Here is a 24,960-nt window from a genome sequence, read left to right on the forward strand (position 1 = left end):
TTACTCAAGTAATTGGTATTACTTGTAATACCAATGTAAATGGAATTATGGTAGTTTATTTTTACAATGAGGGAAGATATTAAGGATGAGAGAAAAGGGGAAGAGAGGGAGAGAGAGAAAGCTCTGGCTTCCTCTGAGCCAGGTAGATATTCTAAGGCACCAGTCAGGGGAAAGGAGTCTCAAGATGACAGGCCTTTCTCAGAGGTTCACACCTCCAGAAAGGCAAGGAAACTAAGTCAGTCTTTACACTCACCATGGTGATGTCTAAAAGGAAAACAGTCTGAAGTCTCCTGCACGAGCTCTTCCATGGGTCCAGTTCCACAGCCAAATGTCTTCATTCACTCCAAGTCTGAGTATTTGTCTTCCAGTCTCTCCTCAAGTGGGTCTTCCAGACTCTCCTCTGAGTGACTCTTTTTCACTCCAAGCCCAAGTCACTGATCTCCTGTCCAGGTCCAAGTGATTGATCCTTCGATCTAAATCGATTGATGTATCTGTTTCCTCTATTTAAAGACCTTTTTCTCTTGTGTCACCTCCCCTAAATTTTAGGTCTAACAATCACAGCAGATGCTCCTCTCCAGGACTGCCCACTCAATGTATGAAATGAGTGTTCACACCTTTTGTAGTTAACACCTTTTGTAGTTAGTTCAACCTTTTGTGGTTAAAATGGGTAGATCCACTTTAAATACTGAGTTAACACTTTGGGGATTAAAATCTAAAAATAGACCGGGATTACAATTTTACCTTCACTATCAAGGAAGAGCTAAGGACCTTCATTGTTATAATCTGGGGAGAGCCAAATCCAATCTTCACAGAATGACAATAAAAGAAGTTATACTAAATTTATGACATAGAATAGCGAGCTTGGCTTGTAGCAGGAGATTCACAGTGATGTTTACGGAGATGCTAGTTGTATTTGATCTTTAAGATCAGACTAAAGCAAAAGAAAATAAAGGGCAAAAAAAGAGGTGGGGGAATTGCAGAATCTAGGGGTTGTAGTGTGAATACAGGTGCAGAGAATGAGGGATAAGGACAGGCTGGATGTAGTTTGGGGTAGATTCATAGGACTTGAGGGTTAGGGTGAGCCTGTAATATAAAGCATTTCCCTAATCAGTTTATAGCCTTGGGGCAGGGCTGTGGTTGCTGGTTTCCCCAGCACTAATGAGGGCTCCAGCAAGGCTGCTCTCATGTAACTGCTGTCTGCCTCAGTTTCCTCTACTATAAAATGGGAATCATAATAGTGCCTACCTTCCAGGGTTGTTGAGAGGACCAAATGAGAGCATATAGAGAGAGTGCTTTGCCGACAGTGCCATATAAAAATGTTAGCCCTGGTCCTATGACTCTATGGCTTCTGAGGTCCCTTGCAGTTCAACATTTATGATCTGGTACAGATTTAAGCTCTTATTTGGAAAAATTTCCCAACAAGTCTGGTTAAGACTAGAAAAGTGTTTGCCCTCATGAGCCCCACCCTTGTCTAAGTATAGCTTTGTTGTTTTTCTGCCTCTTGTCCTTTCCAGTAGAGTTGAAGAGCTCTGTCAGCAGTGGGAAGGGTTGGTCCAGCTATCATTTCTGCCACAAGATTGCTTTCTCTGTGTTCTGAACCTCCTCGTGGGGCTCAAGTTGAATTCATCCATTCAATGATTCGGAGCCCACTGTGCCAAATGGAAGGCAGTGGGGGATACAAAGGCCCAAATCAACAACCCAGACCCTGCCCTCAAAGAGATGACCACTTACTGTATGAAATGTCCTTTGCCCACCCCCTGAGCTTTTTTTATTGCTTAGATAGGAACAAAATAAAGCCAAACAACCACCTCTCAAGTATTATTGAGAGGGGCATCCTTGCTCAGGTTTCAATAGGTTGGAGGGTCCCAGCAGTTTCTTCCAATCTGAAGGTTTTGTGTTTTCTCTACCTCAAATCATCCTGTATTGTCTAGACTACAAAGTGAATTTGGTTTGATAACCTACAGAACTCATCCATCAGGAAATGTGTCTTGGACAGACACTGCAAATACACGTGGATTCGGAACTATAATGGAAATTTATTTCTCTCTAGCTGCATTTCCCCAGTAGAGGCAGGGGCTATTGAGTTTTTGTATCTCTTGAACCATATTCAACATGATTAATTTACTTAATGTTTGCCAAATGGAATGGAATGGAATTTGGGGATTCATCCCAGACCCTTTAGTGTTTTTTCACCTACTTTTTTTTCTTTTTCAGCAAAACAGACTGTTGAGAGACTGGTTCCCATTGAATTAATTTTAAAGCTCTTGGGAACTTTAGAGATCTTAGGTTCCTTATAAAATCCACTCTTCTGACAGTTCTCTTGAACAGATAAAGAGTCAGAGGAACTGAGTTCAAATTTCAACTCAGTTATTGTTTGATTGCATCTCTCTGGGTCTGTTTGCTCCTCCAAAGGAAAGAGGATGGAGCAGATGGCCCCTAAATCCCTTCCACTTCTCTGGGCTTCATTTTTGCCATTCACTCTACCAATTTAATATCTGTGTATCTTTTTCCCCATCACTGGAATGCATCCAGAGGGGCAAAGCTTCCAGGAATGAGGAGGTGACAGTCTCACTGTCCTCTGCCCTCATCAAACTTTGTCTAGAGTATCATGTTGAGGGCTAGCTTCACGGCTTAAAACTGACATTGATAAGCTAGAAGGCAACCAAGATGGTGAAGGGCTATCAGTCCATGACAGCTGAAAAAACTCAGCATGTTTAACCTGGAGAAAAGAAGACTGGGGGTACAAAGACCAAATAACCTGTATTCAGATGGGGTGTCATTTGAAGGAGGGCTTAGAATTGTTCTGTTTGTAGAGGGAAGAACCAGAAGCAGTGGAATGAAAGTTCAGTAGGCATATTGAGGTTTGCCAGCAGGACCACTTCATAACAATTAGAACTTGTTGAAAAGTAGAATGGGTTGTTTCAGGAGGCAACTGGTTTCTCCTCCTCAGAGGCCTTCAAGCAGAAGCCAGACAAGCAATTTTCCTTTATCTTATTTCTAAAAATACACTTTTATTTTATTTTCAGGTATTCCCCTCCCCTCATCCCTCCCTCAGAGAAAGCAAGAAAAACAAAACTTGTTTCAAACATGCATATTCAAGGAGAACAAATCCCCTCATTGGTCATGTCCAAAAATCCCCCAAAGAAATAAACAGCTTTAATCTGTAAATCAGTGGAATGTTTCATCCTGATTCTCTTGGACCTAGGGTTGGTCATTGTATTAATGGGAGTTACTAAGTCTTTCAAAGCTGATTGTCTTTCTAATGTTGTCATTGCATAAACTGTTCTCATTGTTTCCTTCCCTCTGCATCAGTTCAGACAAGTTTTCTCAGGTTTCTCTGAGAGTATCCTCTCCATTATTTCTTATAGCACAATAATATTCCATCACACTCCTGGACCAGAATTTGTTCAGTCATTCCCGACAGATAGTCACCCCCTCACAGTTTCCTATTCTTTGTCACAACAAAAAGAGTGACTATAATTATTTTTGTACATGAGTCTTTTTCCTCTTTCTCGAACCTCCTTTGGGTATAGACCTTGTAGAGTTATTGCTGGGCTAAAGGATATGCAGAGTTTTGTAGCTTTTTGGCCATAGTTCTAAATTGCTTCTGGACAACCACTTGGGAGGTATAATGGGCTGGGGGGGAGGTAGGGGAGCACTGATCACTGAGGTCCTTTCTGGCTTTCAAATTCTTTAAGCCCACAAGACTCTTAGACTAGTTCGTGTCTAGATTCAGGACTCCTGCTTACTTTGAAGCTGTCTGCTTAAAAGTAAAAAACAAAAGAGATGAGTTCCTTTGTTTTCTAAGTGTACTGCTTCTGGGCTAACTTTCCTACTTATAAGGGTACAGCCACAGGACATATAACCGAACTTACACATTGAAACCAGCAAAGATTATCACACAGAAACTGGTCTGACTCCTAAGGAAATACCAGAAAAGACTGCCTGATTACAGGCGTTGGTGAGGTTTTTTTTTCTCTGCTTTTGGTCGGTTTGTTGCACCCTCCTGATCCCGCCTCTCCAATGACATGGGAGGAGGAGTGGAAGGGAGGAATTGAACACTCATTATGGGCTCACTTTTGCTTCTTTTCTCTGCCTTCTGGAATGCCTGGAGCTATCCAAGACTTGCTTGGCCCTCAGATGAATTAAATAACCACAGAATTTCCTCCAGCTAGAGTCCCCACAGGCCCCCTTAATGTGTTTGGTTAGCCCATCATAATTTTACCTTCTTGAACTAATCAAAGAGGCTTCCATCTCATAAAGGGATCCCAGGAGGTAGACCTGGAGCTCTTGTCCTGAGGACGGTGGAGTATTTTTTCCTTTAAACTGTATTTCAGCATAATTGACTCCCTGGTAATCTTGCAAACTTTATTTTCTTTAGAATCCTGTATACTTTTATATTTTAAAAACTTTACTCTGAGAAGGGCTCATAGATTTCTCCAGACTGACAAAGGGATCCATGAAAAGAAAAGGGTGGAGAATCCAGGATGCCAGTTTTTATATTTGGAAAATCTAACCAGGTATGGTGGTTGACAGATCCCTTGAGATGAGGGTGTGGAGCCCCCATTACATCCTACCGGGTGTCCCAGAATTCTGAATGTCATCTTAAGCTATCTAAGCTTAACATCAGGAAGAGTTTTTTTATAACAAACTTTTATCTACCTACAATGGGTCAGCCTTGGGGATACAAAGGCAAAACACAGAATTTGCCCTCAAGGAGCTCAAGCTAATGGGGCAAGACAATAAATAAGGAGGCAGAAAAGAGTGGGGGAAGGGTCCCTGGTACCAGACAAAGTCCAATAGCAAAGGTGCCCTGGGTCTCCTCCTTAGGATGATTCCATTTTTCCTGGAGTCTTTCTTACTCTGGACAGTGAGGAGGTGTGTGGAGCAGGGGAGATCAGGGGTTATTCATCATTGGGACAGGAGAGGCATGGTCCCCCGAGTTACTAGCGGGTCTGAGGGCCCTGGTTAACCCTTAAACTGCTTTAGCCCCGGAGGGTTTTACCGGAGTGCGTCTGCCCTGCATGCTGCCTCTTCTTGGAGCCGCAGGGAAGAGTCCCGGACATGACAGATGGACACATGCGTGGACAACATAGAGACGGACAGACATTGAGGGTACAAGACACACATACAGAAGGACTGACAGATCCAGTGAGATAATTCAGGTCAAGCACTGCGCACCTGAAAGCACTGGTCCTAATCCTATAAGCTGGCCCGAGCGGGTAGGGGGTGCTGAGCGTTAAGGACCCCTAGAAGCTCCTCAACCTTTCACACACCGGGGGCCTCAGGGGTCCTGTACAGACCCACTGCATGTGGAGGCCGGGCGGGGCAGTGGGCAGAGCGCCCCCATTCCCCTCCCGTGCCTCAGTTTTCCTCGCTGGAGCGCGGGGATGCTCTGGTTTCTTCTAGCGGGTGCGAACACCACTGGCTAGAATGGGAACTCGGGGCGGGCAGCCCTTTTTCGGCCCCGCCAGCCGCCGCCGTCAGTGTTTCTCCGGTCTAGGGCAGGGCTTTCGGAGGTAACGGAGATCCCACGGTGATCCAGCTCTCCCGCCTGTAGGGTGGAAGGGGAAAGAGGGGTGGAGGGATTCGGGTTGCGCGTGCGCGGAGGGAGTCTGCCGGTGGGGCCGTGCGCGGGACCGGGGCGGGGCCGGCGAGGGGGGCGGGGCGCGCTCCGGTGGCGCGCGCCCGGCGGGGCGGGGGCGGGGGCGCGCAGTCCCAGTTGGCCGGGCCCCGGGCGCCGCAGCCATGGCGGAGCGCCGCGCCTTCGCGCAGAAAATCAGCAGGTAGAGCGGGAGCCAGGGGGAGGAGGAGAGCGGCCCGAGGCCGGGGGAAGGGGCTTGGGGGAGGGAGGGGAAACAGAGGAATGCGGCGGGGGGAGGGGGCTGGGGGGAGGAGCTGCGCCGTGGGGCGGGAGAAGCCGGGCAGGGGGAGGGGAGGGAAAGCGAGCGGAGTGGGGGAGGGGGCTACGGGACCGACGGACGCGGGACTGACGGACGAACGAGGCGGGCAAAGCGGGGCGCGAGCCGAGCTTGGAGGTCCCGCCTCCGGGGAGCCCCCGCCCCTCCCCTCCTTTACATTCCCTCCTCCTCCTCTTCCCTATTCTTCCCTTCTCTCCCTCTCTTCCTCCGCCCTCCCTCCCCCGGTTCTCCTGGGACACCCACCCTCAGGAGCTCGGGGTGCAGCCGGGATGCGCCCCGCCCCCCACAGCAGAGATACTTTGTTTCCCAGATCCTTGCCCCCCGTAGCTAGGCGGCCAGCCCGGGCGCACGCGAGAGCTGCGAGGGGCGGGCAGCGCCCGCAGAGGCGCCCACTGGGGTTGGGGCTACCGAGAACAGAAGGAGGGGACCCCGGCTCTCCCCGGGATAGCCCTTCAGCCCTGGCCTAGAGCAGCAGCTGCTGGGGGACCGCCTGCCGCGAGGCTCCCCTCACTCTGGGCACAGCCAGCCCTGGCATCCCTTCTCAGCGCCCCGTGCCCTCCAGAGTCGAGTACAGAATCTGTGCTGGGCACTCACAAGCGCCCTCCTACCCCCCATCTCCCTGCACCTCAGTCCCCTCCTCACTCTGTGAGTCGGGCACACGGGCCTCCATCCCCCGACTCCAGACATCCCCCCGCCTGGAGTGCCCTTCCTCCTGTCTCCACCTTCTGGCTTCCTTCAAGTCTCGGCCAAAAAACCCTCCTGCAGGAAGCCGGTCCAGGGCCTCAGTTATCCCCGATGGAGCTGTTCTGAGCGTGTCCATACCGGATTGTCCGCTTGCTGTCTTTAGTCTCCGGTTCTCCAGGGCAGGACTGCTCCCGCCATCCTGTGTGTCCTCAGGGCTCAGCACAGCCCCTGGCACACAGTAGGTGCTTAATGAGTGCTGACTGGTTGGCTGACTAGGTGCCTCCTTTTAGGGTTAGGTAACTTGAAGAGCTTTTCGGGGGGGGGGGGGGGTCTGTGCGATCAGGAGGGCGCCGGGTGGCCCATCCTGAGGCTTCGGGAACTTGCTTGTGGGCACCACTGGCGGCTGTTTGGGGCAAGGTGGGGGTCGGGCTTTATTGACTCCAAGTGGTGTTTGTTGCCCTGGAGTCTCCCGATGAGAGACACAGGCAGAGGCAGAGAGAGACAAAGAGGGAGCATTAGAGCAAACGTTCATTTACTACCTAGTCCGGACAAAGCAACATTCGGGACGGGCTCCGAAGTCTAGCTTGGGCCGCCTTCTTGGCATACCCAAAGGTGTCCCCCCTAAGAGCGGAGAGAATTTGGCCAGGGTTGGGGGCGCCGTCTGGGAAGGCTGTCTCTGTTCTGGGCCCCAGAGCGGGGCTGGGAGCTGACCGGAGAACTTGCTAACAGGCTGCTTGTGGAGGCTGGAGGTTCTCCGCTTTGGAGCAGGTTGGCAGGGCCCCCCCAGGCCAGATTGGAGGTGCCGCTCCGTGGCTGTGTGTGTGTGTGGGGGGTATGCAGTGACTGGCTTCCTTGGGGGAGGGAGCGTGAGCGGGTCTTGGCTTGCCCTTTTCTGTGTCCTGGGGAGTGCTGAGAAGAGGAACCTTGGAATCATCAATGCCTGGAGACTCAGTAGCTTCCTGGATCCCAGGTGTTCTGGCTTCAGTGGGTTTGTTTTTTGATGCATGAGAAGGGGAAGGGAAGGAACAGATAAGCATTTATGGAGCACCTCCTGTGTGCTGGGAGCTTTTTACAAATATTGACTTATGGGAGCCTCAACAGCCTTGTGAGGCAGATGCTTGGAAACTGAGGCACACAGAAGTGAAATGACTTGTCCAGGATCACACAATGAGTCACTGCCTTGAGTTTTCCAGAGTCTAGCCTCAGTGTTCTCTACCCACTGAACCACCAGCTGCCCCAACTTAAGAGCTCAGAATGTGTTCCCCTTTCCAGCAGAACCTCAGTCCTGACTCTTGGCTGTGCCTGGAATGTTCCCCCTTTTCACCTCACCTTTGTCTCTTGGAACCCCTCATTTGCTTTCAGACTCTGACCAAAGGCTTCCTCCTCTAAAAAGCTTTTCCTGGTCTCCTTGTTTTGCTTTCATCATAAGCTTTTCCCTTTTCTCCTCCCATCCAACCTCCTGTTTTCTAGTCTGCTGTGGCTACCTTTTCCAGCCCTGGCCACACTCTCACTCATGTCCTTGGCCCCTCTCAGCTCCCCCTTCGCCCCCCCCCCAGCAGCATCCCCTCCTTTGACTCAGCCCAAATCTGTTACTCCACTGGGATTGTGGGGGCCCCAGGGCACTCTCCTTACCCTCTCTGGGAGGCCAGGGCTGCGCTCCCCCATGCTAGGAGAGGTCAGTGCTCTGCACACACACACACAGACACACCCCTACCACCCTAAGCCCCTTAATTCCCAAATCCTCCCCTGCTTCAGGGCCCATGACCCATTCCTCCATGCATGAATTCCTTTCTTGGATCATAGCATCGGAGCAGTCCATCTTTCTCCGTCTGATGCCTCCTGCCCCTCCTCCCTCTTCCCTGGGACCTCCAGTTCCCCCACCTCTCAGGTCTTGGCCTGGCCATGCCCCCCCCAGCTCCACTCTCCTGCCCTGCCAGTGTTAGTTCACATGATGCTCTCCACGTCAGCGCTTTGCTCTTTTCCTGCCTCTGGTCATACCTTGCCAAAGTGCAGCCCTCCCATTCTTTCTCATTTACATGCTGCTGAATGGAGCAGGAGAAAATCACTCAAGCCTGATGTCTGGGTCCATCACAGCCTGTGTTTCATGTCCTCCAAGGAGGGCTTTTGTACTCCTCCCCACAGGAGCCTTCCCATCCCTCCTGCCATCCCCTCAAGGATCTTTACTTCATACTTAAAACTGAGGCTCTCAGCCTAGAGCCCGCACTTCTCGTCCCATCCCACATCTCTCAGAGGTCGTGCCCCCAAATTTCTTCCATTGCCCCTTGTTCTTGCTAAGGTGGACCCCCTCCAATCCTCTAGACTATTTTAGCCTGTCTCTCCTGCTGACCTTACTCCTCTTCAGTTTCTTACTTCCTACTGGTGCTCCCTTATTTCCTATAGACACATCCAATCTCCCCAGTCACTGGATGCCGGCATCCCTGCTAGCAGTCATCCCATCTCTCTCCTTCCTGCCTCTCCACAGAGCTGGGTACTTCTGCCTTCTCTTCTCCGTGTTCTGCCTTGTGGCCTCCTCATTCCCCAGAATCTGCTCTCCAGTGATTTCTTCATGGGCAGATCCAATGGCCTTCTCTCCACGGGAGAAGGAAGTGTCAAACCCTTCCAGTATCTTTGCCAGGAAATGCCACTCAGGGTCAGGAAGATGCAGACATGACCTAGCGACCGCAGAATGGCTTATTCTCCATCCTTGTCCCTCTTGCCATTCCACAGCCTTGGACCCAGCTGATGTTGGCCCTGCTTTAGATTTCCATGACCCTGGCCTCTTCTGGCTCTCTGGATCCCCCACTGCTCTGTCTTTGTCTCTTCTAACTCTTCTTTCAGGTTGTGGCCACCATTTGTGGACTCTCTCCTGGCCCTTTTCTCTTTTACTAGCAGTTCTTAACCTGGAACCCATGATCCATGATTTTTTTTTAAATTTAGAATATTTTCCCATGGTTACATGATTCATGATTCTTCCTGCTGCTGCCCCCCCCCCTCCTTTCCTCCTCCCAGAACCAACAAGTTGTTCCCCTGAGTTATACATGGATCATTGTTCAAAACCTATTTCCATGTTATTCATATCTGCCATAGAGTGATCTTTTAACATCAAAACCCCAATCACATCCCCATCGAACGACAGAACTGATCATGTTTTTCTTCTACATTTCTGCTCCCACAGTTCTTTCTCTGGACGAGGAGAGTGTTTTTTTCTCACAAGTTCCTCTGGATTGTCCTGGGTCACTGCATTGCTGCTAGTAGTAAAGTCAGTTACATTCGATCATGCTACAATGTATCAGTCTCTGTGCACAATGTTCTCTTGGTTCTGCTCTTTTCACTATGCATCAGTTCATGGAGGTCTTTCCAGTTCACATGGAATCCCTCCAGTTCATTATTCCTTTGAGCACAATAGTATTCCATCACCAACAGATACCACAGTTTGTTCAGCCATTCCCCAATTGAAGGGCAGCCCCTCATTTTCCAGTTTTTTGCCACCACAAAGAGCGCAGCTTTGAATATTTTTGTACAAATATTTTTCCTTATTTTCTCTTTGGGGTACAAACCCAGCAGTGCTATGGCAGGGTCAGAGGGCAGGAAGTCTTTTAGCGCCCTTTGGGCATAGTTCCAAATTTCCCTCCAGAATGGCTGGATCAATTCACAACTCCACCAGCAATGAATTAGTGTCCCAATTTTGTCACATCCCCTCCAACATTTATCACTTTCCTTTGCGGCCATATTGGCTAATCTGGTAGGTGTGGGGTGGTACCTCAGAGTTGTTATAATTTGCATTTCTCTAATCAGGAGGGATTTAGAACATGTTTTCATGTGCTTATTGATTGTTTTGATTTCTTCATGTGAAAACTGCCTATTCATGCCCCTTGACCATTTGTTGATTGGGGAATAATTTAATTTAAAAAAAGATATTTTGATATAATTTGTTTCCTTTCTAATACTAAGTATCTTATGCATTTTAGAACATTCTGAGGTGTCCTCAGACTTCACCACACTCTTGGGGCCATGGGTGGGGTGTCTGAGACACAAAAAAAGTTAAGAAACTCTGCTTTCTACTTTCTTCCTGGGGGATTGCATCTGTTCTCATTGGTTCAGTTATTGCTATTCAGTCGTGTCTAACCCTTCATGATCCAATGGACCATGGCACCCCAGGCTCTTCTGTTGTCTGCCATCTCTCAAAGTCTTTCCAGGCTCACGGGTGCTGCTTCTGTGATGCCATCTCTTCATCTCCACCGTTGCTGTATCTTTCTCCTTCCCAACCCTGGAGTCTTCTAGTGCGTCCTGTCTTTTCATTATGTGGATGAAGGATTTAAGCTTTGGCTTCAGGTGCTTGGCCTTCCACAAAGGGCTCTGAATTAATTTCTTTAAGTATTGGCTCATCCCTTGCTGCCCAAGAGATTCTCAAAAGTCTTCTGCAGCACCCCAGTTCAAAAGCATCTATTCTGCAGTGCTCCCCTTTCCTTCTAGTCCAGCTCTCCTGGCCTTCCACAGCGACTGGAGAAACCATAGCTTTGGCCAAACGTCTCTGCTTCTTAGTCCACTGACAGATTTGCCAAGGGTCTTCGTGTCACCGTGGCAGTCGCTGTCTGCAGAGCTCTCTGAGCCTTGGACTATAAAATTGGACTCTGCTTCCCTTTCCTCCTCTTTTGTTGGCCAGGAAGTGCCACAAGCTGACAGGTTTTGTTGTTTCAAGACGGCTTTCCTCTTCACCAGCCCCCTCCTCATTCTTCATGTTGTGCCGTCAGAGGGATAGCTGAGGTTCTTGCTGTTTCTCCCAGTGACTGTGATTCCGGCTTTTGGTTTTTCCAGCCTAGCATTTTGCATGATTTGCTCTGCGTCGATGTTAAATAAATAAGGTGGCCCATACACAGCCTTGTCCTTCTCTTCTTCCAGGCTTAAACCAATCTTTTGTTCCAGTTTTGGTTCTAACGCTGGTTTCTTGGCCCTGGCCCGGGTCGTCTGGGAGACAAGGATGATGTCTAGTCCTCCCCCCTCCGAGGTCTTCACATTGCCGTACAGTTCAGCCAGGCAGGCTCAGGTATAATCAGCGAAGCCAAAGGAGGCTCCCCCCAATCCAGCCAATGCTGACCATTAGGCTCTTCAAGAACCAGCCCTCTCTTCCCGTGTGCCTTGCTGGCAGGAGAATGAGCACAATTGTTTGGTCATTTGAACTTCCTTTGGGGTTGCCCTCTTTTAGGTCTGGGGTGTTTGCTGATCTGCTCCCCAAGTTTCTGGGCATGTTGAGTGCCGCCCCTAAGCAGCCGAGCTGGAGATCCGTCCTCTCCGCATCCCCCCGGCCATCTCTGCGGGTGAGGGGCTCCGGGACCACCCTGCTGGGCAGGAGGCTCTCGTCTCCCTCCTCAGGCTCTCGTCTCCCTCCTCAGGCTCTCCTCCCCTGAAGTCCCCACTGCTTTGGCCTCTCTGATGGTCCTGACGAGATCTCGGCTTTCCTTTTCATTGTTTCTTCTTTCTTGGCTCGGCTCGGCTCACTGGAGAGATCCTTCTCCTGCCTGCTCTTCTCTGCAGTTTTCTGCTTCGGTTGTTACCTCTGGGGAAGGGACTTGCAGATGTCTTTTTCCACACCTGGCCTCTTTTCTCAGTGCCCGTTTGCCATTACCACTGACCTGCTGCCCATTGTCCACGGGGGCTTCCATAAACCCCTGAACATTTCCAAAACAGAACTCACCGTCTCCTCCCTCCCTCCGCTTAGGGTGCTGCCATCTTCCCGCTCACCCAGGCTCCCCACGACAAGGAGCCACCTCCATCCCCAGTCTGGGCCAGGGCTCTGACCTCCCTCCCTTCCCCCTCCCTCCTAGCTCCTTCTGGGACCAGCGGAGTGTCCCTCTTGGTCTGAAGACCAGAGACTTTCGGCCCTTACAGTCTGACACTTGCTGCTGGAGGGCACCTACCACACTCTTGGCTTCCTTCAGCCCCCCCCCCCCCACGTCCTCTCCTCCCCCTGCTGGGAGCTCTCTGGTACTTTGCATGTCGCCCCACCCCTACCCCAGGGCAGGGGCTGCGTCTAACCTCCTTGCCTCCTCAGCTTTGGACTCCTCCTCACATTAATGGGGCCTCCCCAGGGCCGCTCTAGGAGTGGGCTGGGAGTGGGGCCGGGAGCTGGGAGGAAGGTCTGCCCTCCTGGATCCTTCAGCCTCAGAGACTTGTTGCTGTGACCTAGTCTCTGTCCTCGGCTGTCCAGCCCATGCAGGAAGGGATAACGTCTCACAGATGTCCACCCTGGGGCTGCAGATGCGTCTGAGGGGCCATGCGTGGGACCCCTGGTCAGACCCACTTTGGGTGGACGGAGGAAGCCAAGAAGCGCTGAGCTCCCATTTATGTATCTCTGAAACGAGTTTGGACTCGAGGATCTCCGAAGCCTCCTCAGCTCCAGGGGGGCACCCAGTCGTGGGAGGGCACTGAATGGTGAGCACACCGAGCCGGAGCCTTGCAGACCGGTGTGTCAGCCAGGTACCTCCTTCCCGGGGTGACCCTGGACAAGTGCCATAAGAAAGCCTGCGGAAACCACACACTGCATCAGAAGGTCCAGAGTGCGCTTTGGGATATAATTACTGAACTGAAGGGGGCCGAACTTATCATTTATTCTGGATGTAAACTTATGTCACAGGGGAGCCCCCCCCCCCTTGGCTTTTTGTCAGTGAGTCTACCAGCCACTGTTTCTGTTTCCTTTCCCCTTTCCATCAAAACAGAGTGACAACTGGGGGGGGGGGGGAGTTCCCTTCCCACAATCCCCCCTGTGATTCCATTGGGAATGAACATGTTGAAGTCTCCCCAATTGAGGGTTTGGGGAGATTAGCGTGCCTGGTCACCCCAATGAATCATTTCAAATAACCAGCTTATACCTCTAAAGATTCTCTTACTAAATGTATATACAATATTACACTTTCTCTAGAGGGAATTACAGTAATCTGAGGACAGTCAGTCCATGTTCACCATTGAGATGTGCAGGGAGAGACAGGCCTACAGAGAAAGGAAGGTGAAACCAACCAGAGGAGACACACTGATCCCACAGGCACTGCCCCCCCCCCCAAACTGTGGCTGACTCCTGAGGTGTGACGGGGGAGCTAGTGGGTGGAGACAGCTGCTTCTGAAGGGGAGACCGAGGCTCTGCTGGCTGGAGCTTGGAACCTGGGGAATAGGGTGGCAGGCCGGCAGTCCTTCCTCCTCATTGTGTGCACCTGCTGCTCTGAGCCCCTCCGGGCCACTGGAGGGCAGATGCATCATCTGACCTTGTCCAGTCCACCACTCTGAGGCTTCTTGAGCAGGGGGATTCCCAGAGAAAGAGGGGAGCCGCCCCCCCCCCACCCCGATGGAGCCAAACAAGCACATTCTGTCCCTCTGCTGGAAGCCGAGCAGACGGTGACCAGCTTTCCGTGGTCATCCCTACTTCACAGGTGAGGAAACTAAGGCAGACACGAAGGGGCCACACAGCTAGTTATTGTCTGAGGCTGGATTCGAACTCGGATCTTCACGGCTCCAAGGCTTGGGCTTGGGCTACGCCAATTAAAATCTCTTGGAATTGAGCCCTTGAGGTTGGAAGGGAGAGGCACAATCTGGAGTGTTTCATCATGGAACAGTAAGCTTTGAGGAGCAGAGCTGAGGAAGCCAGTCAGGAAAGGCTGGCCAGGAGAGGGGCAGCTCACTATGGGTGGGGCTTCGCCCTCGCTTCTGGCCTTCTCTCAGCCTCTCCTCCCTCCCTCCAACACTGTCGCTTTCATCTCCTTTTGGGTTGGAAATCACCGTTTTTTCCTCTTCTCTGTGTTGGGAGGCGCCTCTGTGACTGCCTCTGCCTGGAGGTCGGGGCCTCCCTGGGACACTGCGGAGCCCTCACAGAAAGGTTTCCTGGGTGCCAGCACCAGGAAGATGGCTCAGGAGACGGACTACACCTCTGCCTCTGATGGAGGCGAGTTCGGGTCCCTGTATGGGACAGGGCCGAGGCTCAGCACCCAGCGCAGGGAGTTCTGGGAGAGAGGACGGTGGAGCCTGGGGGAGAGAAGGGAAGGGACTTCTGGGCAGGGGAAGCTCCCTTCGGCCTCCCGTGGGTCCTAGTAAAGCAGAACAAGCCAGAGGGGGAGGCTGTGGGGAGAGGCCCAGCGTGCATAGGGAGGCTCACACAGGGCGGAACCCTCATCCTCCCATTTCCCAGACAGCACCTCAGTCACCTGGCACCCCCAGCATCCTCAGCGCCAGCCAGGGTGCCCTCGCCGCCCTGCTGGGCTCCTGCTTTGGCTGTGACTTACGGTATGTCCCCGGCCTCCCGGCCTCAGAGTGGGGATGCCCAGCCTTGTGCGCGGGCCTGTGGGGAGTGTGGGTGTCCTCGGGCGGCCCCACGGAGCTTGGCTCGGCCCTCTGCCCCCCTTTCCCTGCCATTCCACAGTTACTTCCGGCCCCTGTTCTCTCCCCAGCTGGGGCTCTTGCTGCCTCCTGTGGGGGCCTTTCTGCACAGCCACTTACTGGCTCCCGTTTTGTGGGCTCCGTGTCCGTAGCCCGCGTAACGAACGTGCGCGCACTCGAGTCCTTTGTGGTGCTCTGACTCAGCGGTCCAGACAATGCAGCGTTTGCTTTGGGCCCTCGTGCCCGAGAATGCCCGCCGTGCCCTCCCCGCCTCTCACCATGCCCTGATTTCGGGGGGGGGGGGCGGGGGGCGGGCCGTCGGCTCCGGTCGTGGGACTTCTGGACGGCCGAGCCGCAGAGAGAGGCAGCACCGGCAGGTCCCGGTGAAGCGTGCGGGCGTGCCTGGAGGGAGGGGGTGGTCAACCCACCCAAGGGCCACGGGGGCCGGAGCCTCCCCGTGTGTGGCCCTTCTTGGTCTTGGCCCGAAGCCTTCGCGTGGAAGGGCAGCCTGGCTCTGCTCCCCAACTGGCTGGGAATGGGCAACCGCCGCCTCGCGACCTCACGACCTCCACGATTGGGCCTCCTCGGACCCCTCACGACCTCCACGATTGGGCCTCCTCGGACCCCTCACGACCTCCACGATTGGGCCGCCGCCTCGGGCCCCTCACGACCTCCACGATTGGGCCTCCTCGGGCCCCTCACGACCTCCACGATTGGGCCGCCTCGGGCCCCTCACGACCTCCACGATTGGGCCGCCGCTGCCTCGGGCCCCTCATGACCTCCACGATTGGGCCGCCTCAGACCCCTCATGACCTCCACGATTGGGCCTCCTCGGGCCCCTCACGACCTCCACGATTGGGCCTCCTCGGGCCCCTCACGACCTCCACGATTGGTCCGCCGCTGCTGTGGGGCCTTCACGACCTCCACAATTGGGTCGCCACTGCGGCGGGGCCTTCACGACCTCCACAATTGGGTCGCCACTGCGGCGGGGCCTTCACGACCTCCACGATTGGGCCTCCTCGGGCCCCTCACGACCTCCACGATTGGGCCTCCTCGGGCCCCTCACGACCTCCACGATTGGGCCGCTGCTCCATCCCTCGGGACTCTGGAGAGGGCCTTGATTAAACAGTGTCATGTGCTCCACCAGCCAGCCTGGCTTCCCGAAGGCTGCGTCCGCCATCTTGTCGGGGCCTCCATCGTCGGTCGGGGTCAGTGTTGAGGGACGAGCTGCTGGCGGGGCAGATGCTCACTTCTGTCTCGGAGCCGACGGCGCGCACTTCCAAGGCACGAGAGTGACGAGACCTGGACGGTTCCCACGCGGCCGCCCCAAAGCGGCTTCGTTCTCGTTGCTTTCCTCCGCGCACTTGGTCGCTGCAGGCGCATCTCACCCCCCCAGACCCTCCCATCTTTCTGCCCTCCCCCTCCCTGAACCGAGCCCCTCCGCCTCTGCCGCGTGCTTGGGGCCCAGCGTTCTCCTCTTGGTCGAGGCTGCTGCCAAACAGACCCCTGCTCTGGGCTCTCTTCGGGCAGACAGGCTGACCTTCCTGCTCGTCCAGCACGGCGGCCGGCGGCCCCTCCCCATCCTGGCCCCCTGCCTCGGACCCTGGCCAGCTCGGAGAACGTCCTGAAAGGCAGCGCCCAGCGTCGCGGCCTCGGGACGAAGCACTGCCGGCGGTGGATGCTCACCAGGCCGGAGGCCTCCCTGAGCAGCTGCTGGCCTCGGCGGCGGCGCCCCAGTGCCTCCCCGTCGCTCCTTCCAGAAGCCTACGCGGGCGCCAAGGCCCAGAGGGTGGGGCTGCCCTCGTGGCTCCAGCCTTGGCGCCCGGAGGACGAGGGTCCGTGCAGCGGTGCCGCGCGCTTCCCGAGGATCCCTCCAGGAAAGCGGAGCCTTCGCTTGGGGTCTGCCCTTCCAAAGCCAGACCGTGCCGACCCCGCGAGCACAGCGCTCTCGGGCGCCAGCATCCTTCTCCGCTATCTTCTCTCTTCCCAACGGGCTGCCCCCTTGGCCACCGCCTTCAGCTCCCACCGTGTGCCAGGAGTTGGGCTAGGCCTGGGGGGGTGAAAAGGGCAGTGCCCAGGCTGAGCCCGTGCCCAGGGCCCGTGTGCCCGCCGCTGCATACAGGGGAGGTCCCCAAGCGTGAACGTAAGGAAGCCGGAGGCAGAGAAGGGACGAGCCTCCAGGATCCGCTGAGGGTGCCCGGGCGATGTGCTGGGACCCTCGACTGCAGGGGGCTCCCTGGAGAAAAGCAGAGCAGACTGAGCCGACCCTCCATCTGAGTCAGCGCATGCATGGGGCTGGGCGTCGGGGTACAGTTAGGAAGCGTCTGAGGCCACATTCGAACCCAGGACTTCCCGCCGTGAGGCCTGACTCTCTGCTTGGCTGCTCTGGGAAAAACCTTTGAGCTTCTCTTGGGATGTGTGGAGTGCGAGATGTCCCTTTGTGTGATCTGGTGCGGGGAGGTGGCGATGCGAGCTGGGCACTCAGGACGGCGGGGGGCTGGATCCGTAAGAGGAGCGTCGCTTGCTTGGGGTGCCCGTCCAGAGGGGCAGGAGCCTTCTCCAGAGACGGCCCCCCCGTCCTTGGGACAACGGCGGTCTGGGCGCCGCTCCGTGCGCGGTGGCTGCTGCGACATTCCCGTCCCGTAACCTGTCGGCTCTCTCCGCGGGGGTGGCACGTCCCCCCTCCGTGCTGTTGCAGCACAGCTTGGCTTGTCCTCCCCAGATGCTGCTCAGTTTCCCATTCCTCGCCTGCCCGGCATTCTTCAGGATGCAGCCCAGCGCTGCTATGGTGGGGACTCTGGGTGCCCCCGGGACTCTGCGCCAGCCCTAAGGGCTGTGGGAGGTGGGCAGCCCTGGGGTCTGCATTTGCCTTAAATAGTGCCAACTAGTGTATGGCCAGCTCCTGGGGGACCCAAGTTCAAATCCTGCCTCAGGTATCCACTTCCTAAGGGACTCTGGGCAAGGTTCTTAAGAAGCTCTCAGTTTCCCCATCTGTAAAATTGAGATTATGAATAACATTGAGTTATGGTGAGAATAAAAGGAGATGCCATAGCTAAGGGCTATGCCAGCCCGAGAGCCCAAAGTGCCCGCAATGATCCCCATTTCCCTAGACCCATGGTGGAGAACCGATGGCACGTGTGCCAAAGATGGCACAGAGAGATCTCTCTGTGGGCACCTGCAGGCCTGGCTCTGCCCACAGCTCTCTCCTAGCTCTCCCCCGACTCTCCCTCTGCTCTTTCAAGGCTCTCCCCAGCTCTCTCCCAGCTCTCTCCCTGCAGATCTCTTAAAGCCTGCGTGTGGGGCTCCATTTGGGAACACAGGCGCCTCTTCCCGGTCCACGTGCCCTTGGTTTCTGACCGTGTTGTGACATGACTGTTGGTGCCGTCGTGGTGGACGGCCTTTGTTTCCCCCCATTTAAAGCAGCGACCTTTACCTTCTGTTGAGAACCGAGAGGAGGGGCGAGGGCTGGGCTGGGGAGGGGGAGTCGGCCCGCCACGTCTGAGGCCTCTGGCCTGGCCCTCCGTCCCCCGAGCCGCCCCGGAGCCCTTCTCCAGGCTCGCTTTGGTTGGCCCGAGGAGGGCTTGGAGGAGTTTCACCGGGCATTCTGGGGCAGGACGTTCGGTGGAGCCGCCGCCTCTTCTCCGGGCTGGGTCCGACTGTTCAGTTGTAGAGGCTCCCCTCTGTGGCCATTGGCTTAGGAGATGTTCTTCCTGTTAAGTGGCTTCATCCCTCCACAGGCTGCGGGCAGGACCGTTGGCCAGGGCCGGCCTCCTCGCTCCGGCCGGCCGCAGCTTTCCCTAAAGCTACGGCCTCCCGCCCGGGCGGCCCCGTCCTCTCTTACTGGCAGTTGGGATCCAGAGCCCGGCTTCTGGGCTCTGGCGGCCTCCCCCCACTCCGGCCGCCCGCCGTGAGAGCCTGGACGCGGGCCCGGGGATGGGGGTTCCTTCTGCAGCGCCTGGTGGTGGGGCTCCGGGATTCCCTGACACTCTGGCCCCGGCCATAGAGCCGGCGCCAAGATGGAAATGTTGGGGGGGGGGGCGCGTCCATTCGGACTTGGCAGAAGAGCCCTGTGAAGCTCGGATTTGTGTTCTGCCTCCAGACTCTTCCCTTCTCTGCTTGTCGTCCACCAAATCTGCTCATTGGGGAGTGGGTTTTAGGGAGGCTCCTGCCTGCTCTGGCCTCTGCGCTGGCCCTCAGCAGGGAACTCCTCCCGCTTCAATGCCTGGCTGCGGCCCAGAAGAGAAGCCAGTTTCTGCAGGGGGGGGCCGGGGGGGGGGGGGATGGGAGCTGCAGTGTCGGAGAGGAACTTGGACTGATAAAACACTTCTGGGACTCCCCAGGCTCTCCTGGGGTTGCTCATAGACATGAAAGACTGTCTGCAGAGTTCAGGTTCTCGCAGTCTCCCTGGCACCACATGGGGCCACCTTGGGCATCGTCAGCAGACACTTCCGAGCTCCTGCAAGGTGCCAGCAGAGGCCCGCCTTCAGCCAGGGCAGACACGTTGGCGTCCAGGGATGGGGGCCGAATCTTTGCCCCTCCCTCCCTCTAGAGTCCGGGAGATAGCGGGGAGCAGCCAGCTAGAGCTGGGAAAGTGACCCAAACCACCCGTCTTCCAATCAGCCCTGGGTGGTGGCCCCGAGGCACAAGAGCCAGAAGGACCAGGCCGGGGGGCTCAGGGGCTCCCCCAGGCTAGGACCTTTGAACCCAGGATCTCCCATCTCTGGGCCCTTTCCCTGCCCCCTAACACATAGGGAAAGAATTGATGGGCTCCGAATGCAGATGGAAGCGTTGGTAACATTGTTCCACATTGGGTGGGAACTCAAAAAATTTATCAGAAAAATAAGTACAAATTTAAAAACAAAATAAAGAAGTAACAAGTATATTTTGGATGTTTTATTTTTCCTTTTTAACGTGGTTTCCTGGGACAAGGGGGGCCTGGAGTGGCGCTGCTGGCAGAGGGCTTGGAGCCCTTCAGCAGCTGGAGCGGGTTGGGGTCCCGAAACCCATTTCTTCCTGGCGCCCCTCACAAATGCAATACTTGGACCCAGGGAGAGGCTGGAGAGGGCCTGCTGGGGGTGAGGATCACCTTGGTGGACCCTTGGGGAGGGGGGAGGCCTCCAGCTGGCCCTGGTGCTCCGCAGTCACTTCATGCTCCAGACCCGGGGCTGATCCCCCCTCCCCCACAGGGCCCAGATCGCAGGCCTGGCTGGAGGTTCCTTGGGGGGAGGCTTCTTATGGGGTGGGGGTGCAGGGACCCTGGTGGAGACCCTTGTGTGGCCCGAAAGAGCACTTGCAGCAGTGACTTGTTAACCGAGACACCAAGCTCTGGACACGGGCCTCTCCCTTCTCCCAATCCGAGAGGCTCCCAACGGAGAAAGAGGAGAAATGAGGCCAGGAAGGGACGAGGTCCGAGCGGCGGAGACCCCGGACCAAGAGCGGGTGACAGCGAGATTCCAGCCCCTACGCCCCAGGCCTACAGCCCCCTTCCCTAGAATCCTCTCCACACGCCCGTTCTCCACCCATTCCTACCTATTTGCAGGCTGCACCTCTCGCCCTCCCCAGTCCTCAGGAGCTCACAGCCTCAAGGCGTCACCCCCATGGCTCCCTTCACGTGACCCCCAGGGAGGGCCCCACCCCATCTGTGTCCAGTACAATGACTGGCCCTCCCCCTACCCGCTTCCAGCCCTAACTCTGTCCTTCCCCTTCGGAGCCCACCCACCCCCCACCCCCTTTGCTGTTCTAGCCTCCAAGGCCTCTGCCACAGTCACCTTCACCCCCCACCCACGTGGCTGACTCCAGAGGGAGAAGGTCACATGACTGTTCTGAGCTGGCTGACCCCAGAGGGAGGTCACATGACTGTTCTGAGCGCTCCTCACCAGGAACTCGTGTTCGTTGGCCCTTTGAGGTTTGCAGAGGCTACTCCAATGAGGGCTCCCTCGTGTTCCGGGGCTGCAGGAGCTGACACCGCCCCCATTTTACAGAGAGGAACACTGAGGAGGAGGGAGGCCAACCTGGCTGGCAGGTGTCTGAGGCGGGATTTGCTGGGCGCCTTCTCCCTGCTGAGGGCACGTTCTGATTCAGCCCGCTCCCGTCTCCTCCGGGACCCACCCTTGGAGCCCGCACTCTCTCTGGGGTTTCTCACTGTGGCCATCTTTCTCCTCTAGGACGGTGGCGGCTGAGGTGAGGAAGCAGATCTCAGGCCAGTATGGCGGCTCCCCTCAGCTGCTCAAGAACCTCAGCCTGGCTGGCGGCGCCTCCCACCACACCTCCGTAAGTAGCCCCGCCCCTTCCTCCTTGTCCACACCCACATGGGGACACGTGCACCACCCCACCCTGTCCTCGCCCACATGCCTCCCCTTGTCCTTGCCCACATGGGGGGCCCTTGTGCCCCCCACCCAGTCCTCGTCCATATTCCTCCCCCTCTGCTTCTCCTGTTGTCCTCGCCCATATGGGGGGGGGGGGTCCATACACAATCCAGGAGTGCCAGGCAGGCCTTCCCGGCTGCCCTCTGTAGTTATCTGCGCCTCTCGGGCAGGCTGAACAGGCTGACCAGAGCTCGCAGCTCCTCCGGACCAGAAGGTGCGTCAGGCTGCAGGGCTCACCGGGTCATGCCTAGGTCACGTGCACTGGGGGAGGGGGGTGCTCCTGGCCAGCTGCTGCCGCCCAGGGTGCTGGAGGGAGGTGGGAGTCTTCAGAAGGCCCAGCTGTTGTGTCAGAGCTCAGGGAGGTGGGTCACTGGACCTGGCCGGGCTCTGCTGCTGCTCTCACATAGGCAGGGGCATCAGAAAGCTTTTACTCATGTCCCTGTGGTGCCAGACTGAGAGTGAATTGCAGGCAGCTCAAGACTTGGTGGGCCTGGGTTCGAGTGTGGCCTCAGACCTGTCCTGGCCAGGTGGCCTTGAGCTGGTCACTTGACTCCCTGGCCCAGCCCTTCATGCTCTCCTGGCTCAGAGCCTGGCCCAGGACTGACTCTGAGGAAAGGTGAGGTCTCAAAAAAGAAAGAATGGATGGAAGAAGCTGCCCTCCCAGCACTGATGCTCTCAGGGCTGGGCCAGACCATCCAGAATCAGCTCGAGCAGATGGGGCAGACATTTTGGCCAGCTCCAGGGGGTTTGGCTGTAGCAGGGCAGCCTTGGCAGAGTGGAATGGGGAGCCACAGAGAGAGAAGTCCAGCCCCATGTGGTGTCTACACTGCTCAAGGAGAGTCAGCAATGGGGTTTGGCCATAGATGATTCTGATCTCCAGACAACGAAAGGCTGAGTCACCGTGAAGACCTCCGGGGTCTTCTGCACCCTCAGAGGGCTCGTGGGCTCCTCGGACCCTGACAGGCCTCTCTGGAGTCCAAGGTGGAGATCTCAGGGTGCTGCGGGCTGCCTTGTCCTCCCACACAACAAACCTTTTCAGCCTCAACACCATGAAAACCCATTCCCAGACCTGGAGGGAAAAGACTGGAAACCCACTGCAGACAAGGCTCTTTCCTCCTCCAGCTCCACCGAGCCCTGGACAGAGTCTTGTCGGAGAGAACGAGGAAGATCCGGGACCGTTTGTTTCTTTAAAAATAAATCCTTACTTCCCATCTCAGTCACAGCTCTGGGACCGATGGGTGAGGACCAGGCAAACAGAGTAAAGTGACTTGCCCAGGGTCACATGGGTAGGACATAACCAAGGCCAGATTTAAACCTTGGCCTTGGCTGTGCTCTATCTGCTCCAATTGCTGTGCCTCTTGCTGCCCTGTGACCATTTATTTCTAACACTTTTATTGACAAAAGAGAGAATAGCTTGATGAATTGGACATAGATCTAAAAATATTAAAAAAGCAACACATCAAAGAGCCTCCACTAAATACTAAAATAGGAAAATTTCTAAGTCAAAGGAAGTTATAGAATTGAAAGCAAAAAATTATTGAATTAATAAAATGATGAGATTTTTAAAATAAAAAGACTAACAAATAATTATGCCATCTGATTTTTTTTTTTAAGAAAAATTGCTAGTATTAAAAAAAAATTTGTAGTGATGAGTATGCCTCTGCAGTCAGACAGTCAAGCAGTGGGCCTGGAGTCAGGAAGTTCAGCTCTGGCCTTCAACATTGGCTGTATGTCCTTGGACAGAGTCACTTAGCCTCTATTTCTTTATCTGTGAGACAGGGATAGTCATCGCACCTACCCGACAGGGTTGCTGAGGCCATCACCTCCTCGGGTTTATAAAGGGCTTAGTAGAGCACCTGGCACAGAGTCTTTGCTGTCTAAACGCCAGTAGTAGTAGTTGTTGTTGTTCTGGGGCTTCAGGGGACAAATCTTGGAGCCAACTGAGTTTTGAGGCCGGGCACTTCCCTTGGAAGTCTTGCACTGGCTGGCTGGGTCAGAGGGATGCTGGCTCTGAGAGCAGAAAGAGGAGAATGGACACAAGATGTGGTCAGGGCCGCAAGTTCACCCCATTTATTTAAAGAACCATGTTCACCTGATTTTGACACTGGGATCTCTTTAATCTCCTTGTGAAGTGGTTACACAAGTGGCATCCTCATTTCCCAGTGATAAATGGACTGATGTTGGCAAAGCCTCTTCAGGAGAACAAGAAGATTTTAAGCTCTGTAGGAATGAAGAAGATTGGAAAAGGGATCAACCTCTTTCTCATAAGAATGTCGAACTTCCATCTTCGGAGATGATCCTAGACTCATGGTTGGAATTCTCCAGCTGCCAGTTTGCAAATGAAGAAACTAAGACTAGTGGGTCAGTGGCCAGTCTCAAGAGAATGAGCTACAAACTGGACAGAGTTGGAAAAAATGCTTCAGAGATTCTCAAAACTATTGGTTAACCAAAAGCTTGTTTTAAAAAGTTATTTTTGAAGAGTATCAAAGGAGGGATGGGACCCTTCTTTGGAACAGTAAAAGGGACGGTGTTATCAGGTGGAATCTTGGACTGAAAAATAAAAGCAGAAGCTTAAGAAAAACAATGAAATTGATAAACTGTTAGCCAGCTTGCTCTTTTAGAGAGATGAAAACTCAATGGTCAGTATAAAAAATGAAAAATCACAACACATGGAGAAGAAAGGAAGGAAGTTATTAGAAACAATTTTTGCCCAGTTGGACTCCAATAGAATCAATAATTTAAAGGAAACAGATGAAATCTTGAAAAACATAACAATATCCACATGAACAGAACTGAGGATACATAATTTAACCTAATTTCAGAAATGGAAATTGAATAAGCAATAAATCAACTCACAAATAAAAGACCCCAGAACCAAATGGATTTACCAGTAAGTTTTATGAAACATTTCAGAGAACAGTTCATTTCAGTTTTACATTATCTTATTTTCAAAGACAAGAAAAGAGGCAATCCTACTAGATTCACTATATGATGCTGTTTTAGTCTTGATAAACTAAAACAGGGAGAGACAAATTAGAGGAAGAAAATTATACAAAATGTGTTTTTAAAAATCAATGGAAAAGTAAACAAAATATTAGCAAAATGACAACAATATTGTTTCAAAAAGATTGTACACTATTTGTAAGTTGAGTCAATATTAGGAAAACTATAAATATAACAAAATCATATAATTATATCAGCAGATGTAGAAAAGAATTTGGCAAAATTCAATATGTATTTCTGATAAAAATACCAAAAGCATACCACTAAATAGCTATTTTCTTAATATGGTAAATAGTAGCCTTTTTTTTTTTAAAGAACCTTTGTTATAAGTAAAAATAAAGATAAATTAGAAGCCTTTCTGTTAACATCCAAGGAAAAGCAAACATGTCCATTACCAATAAATCAATAAACATTTATTAAACACTATGTGCTATTTTATTTGACATGGTACTGGAAGAACCAGCCTCAGCAATAAAACAATAAAAAGATGCTGAGGAAATAATCCTAGGGAAAAAAAGAAATCACATTGTTTCCTTTTGCAGATAAACCAGTTGAAGAATCTACAAAGTTATCTAAAAATTAATTGAAATAATAACAAGGAAAGTAACAAGATAGAGAACAGATTAATC

General features: G+C 53.6%; 1 protein-coding gene across 16 annotated transcripts in view; it reads left to right on the forward strand.

Moving 5' to 3' along the window:
* The first annotated feature begins 5,688 nt into the window (after positions 1-5,688).
* The window catches only part of DOCK7 (dedicator of cytokinesis 7), a 132,518-nt gene continuing 113,246 nt past the window's right edge, over positions 5,689-24,960 (forward strand). For 9 of the 16 annotated variants that reach the window (XM_056814110.1, XM_056814111.1, XM_056814112.1 and 6 more), the window contains exons 1-2: positions 5,689-5,786; positions 21,128-21,233. In XM_056814110.1, the coding sequence (XP_056670088.1) occupies positions 5,749-5,786; positions 21,128-21,233 (144 nt within the window). In that variant the 5' untranslated portion in view covers positions 5,689-5,748. Of the gene's footprint in view, positions 5,787-20,800; positions 20,986-21,127; positions 21,234-24,960 lie in introns of those variants that run through there. The other 7 variants (XM_056814103.1, XM_056814104.1, XM_056814105.1 and 4 more) reach the window with 1 other exon arrangement.

This window comes from Monodelphis domestica, chromosome 2, assembly GCF_027887165.1.
Source record: "Monodelphis domestica isolate mMonDom1 chromosome 2, mMonDom1.pri, whole genome shotgun sequence".
NCBI lineage: Eukaryota > Metazoa > Chordata > Mammalia > Didelphimorphia > Didelphidae > Monodelphis > Monodelphis domestica.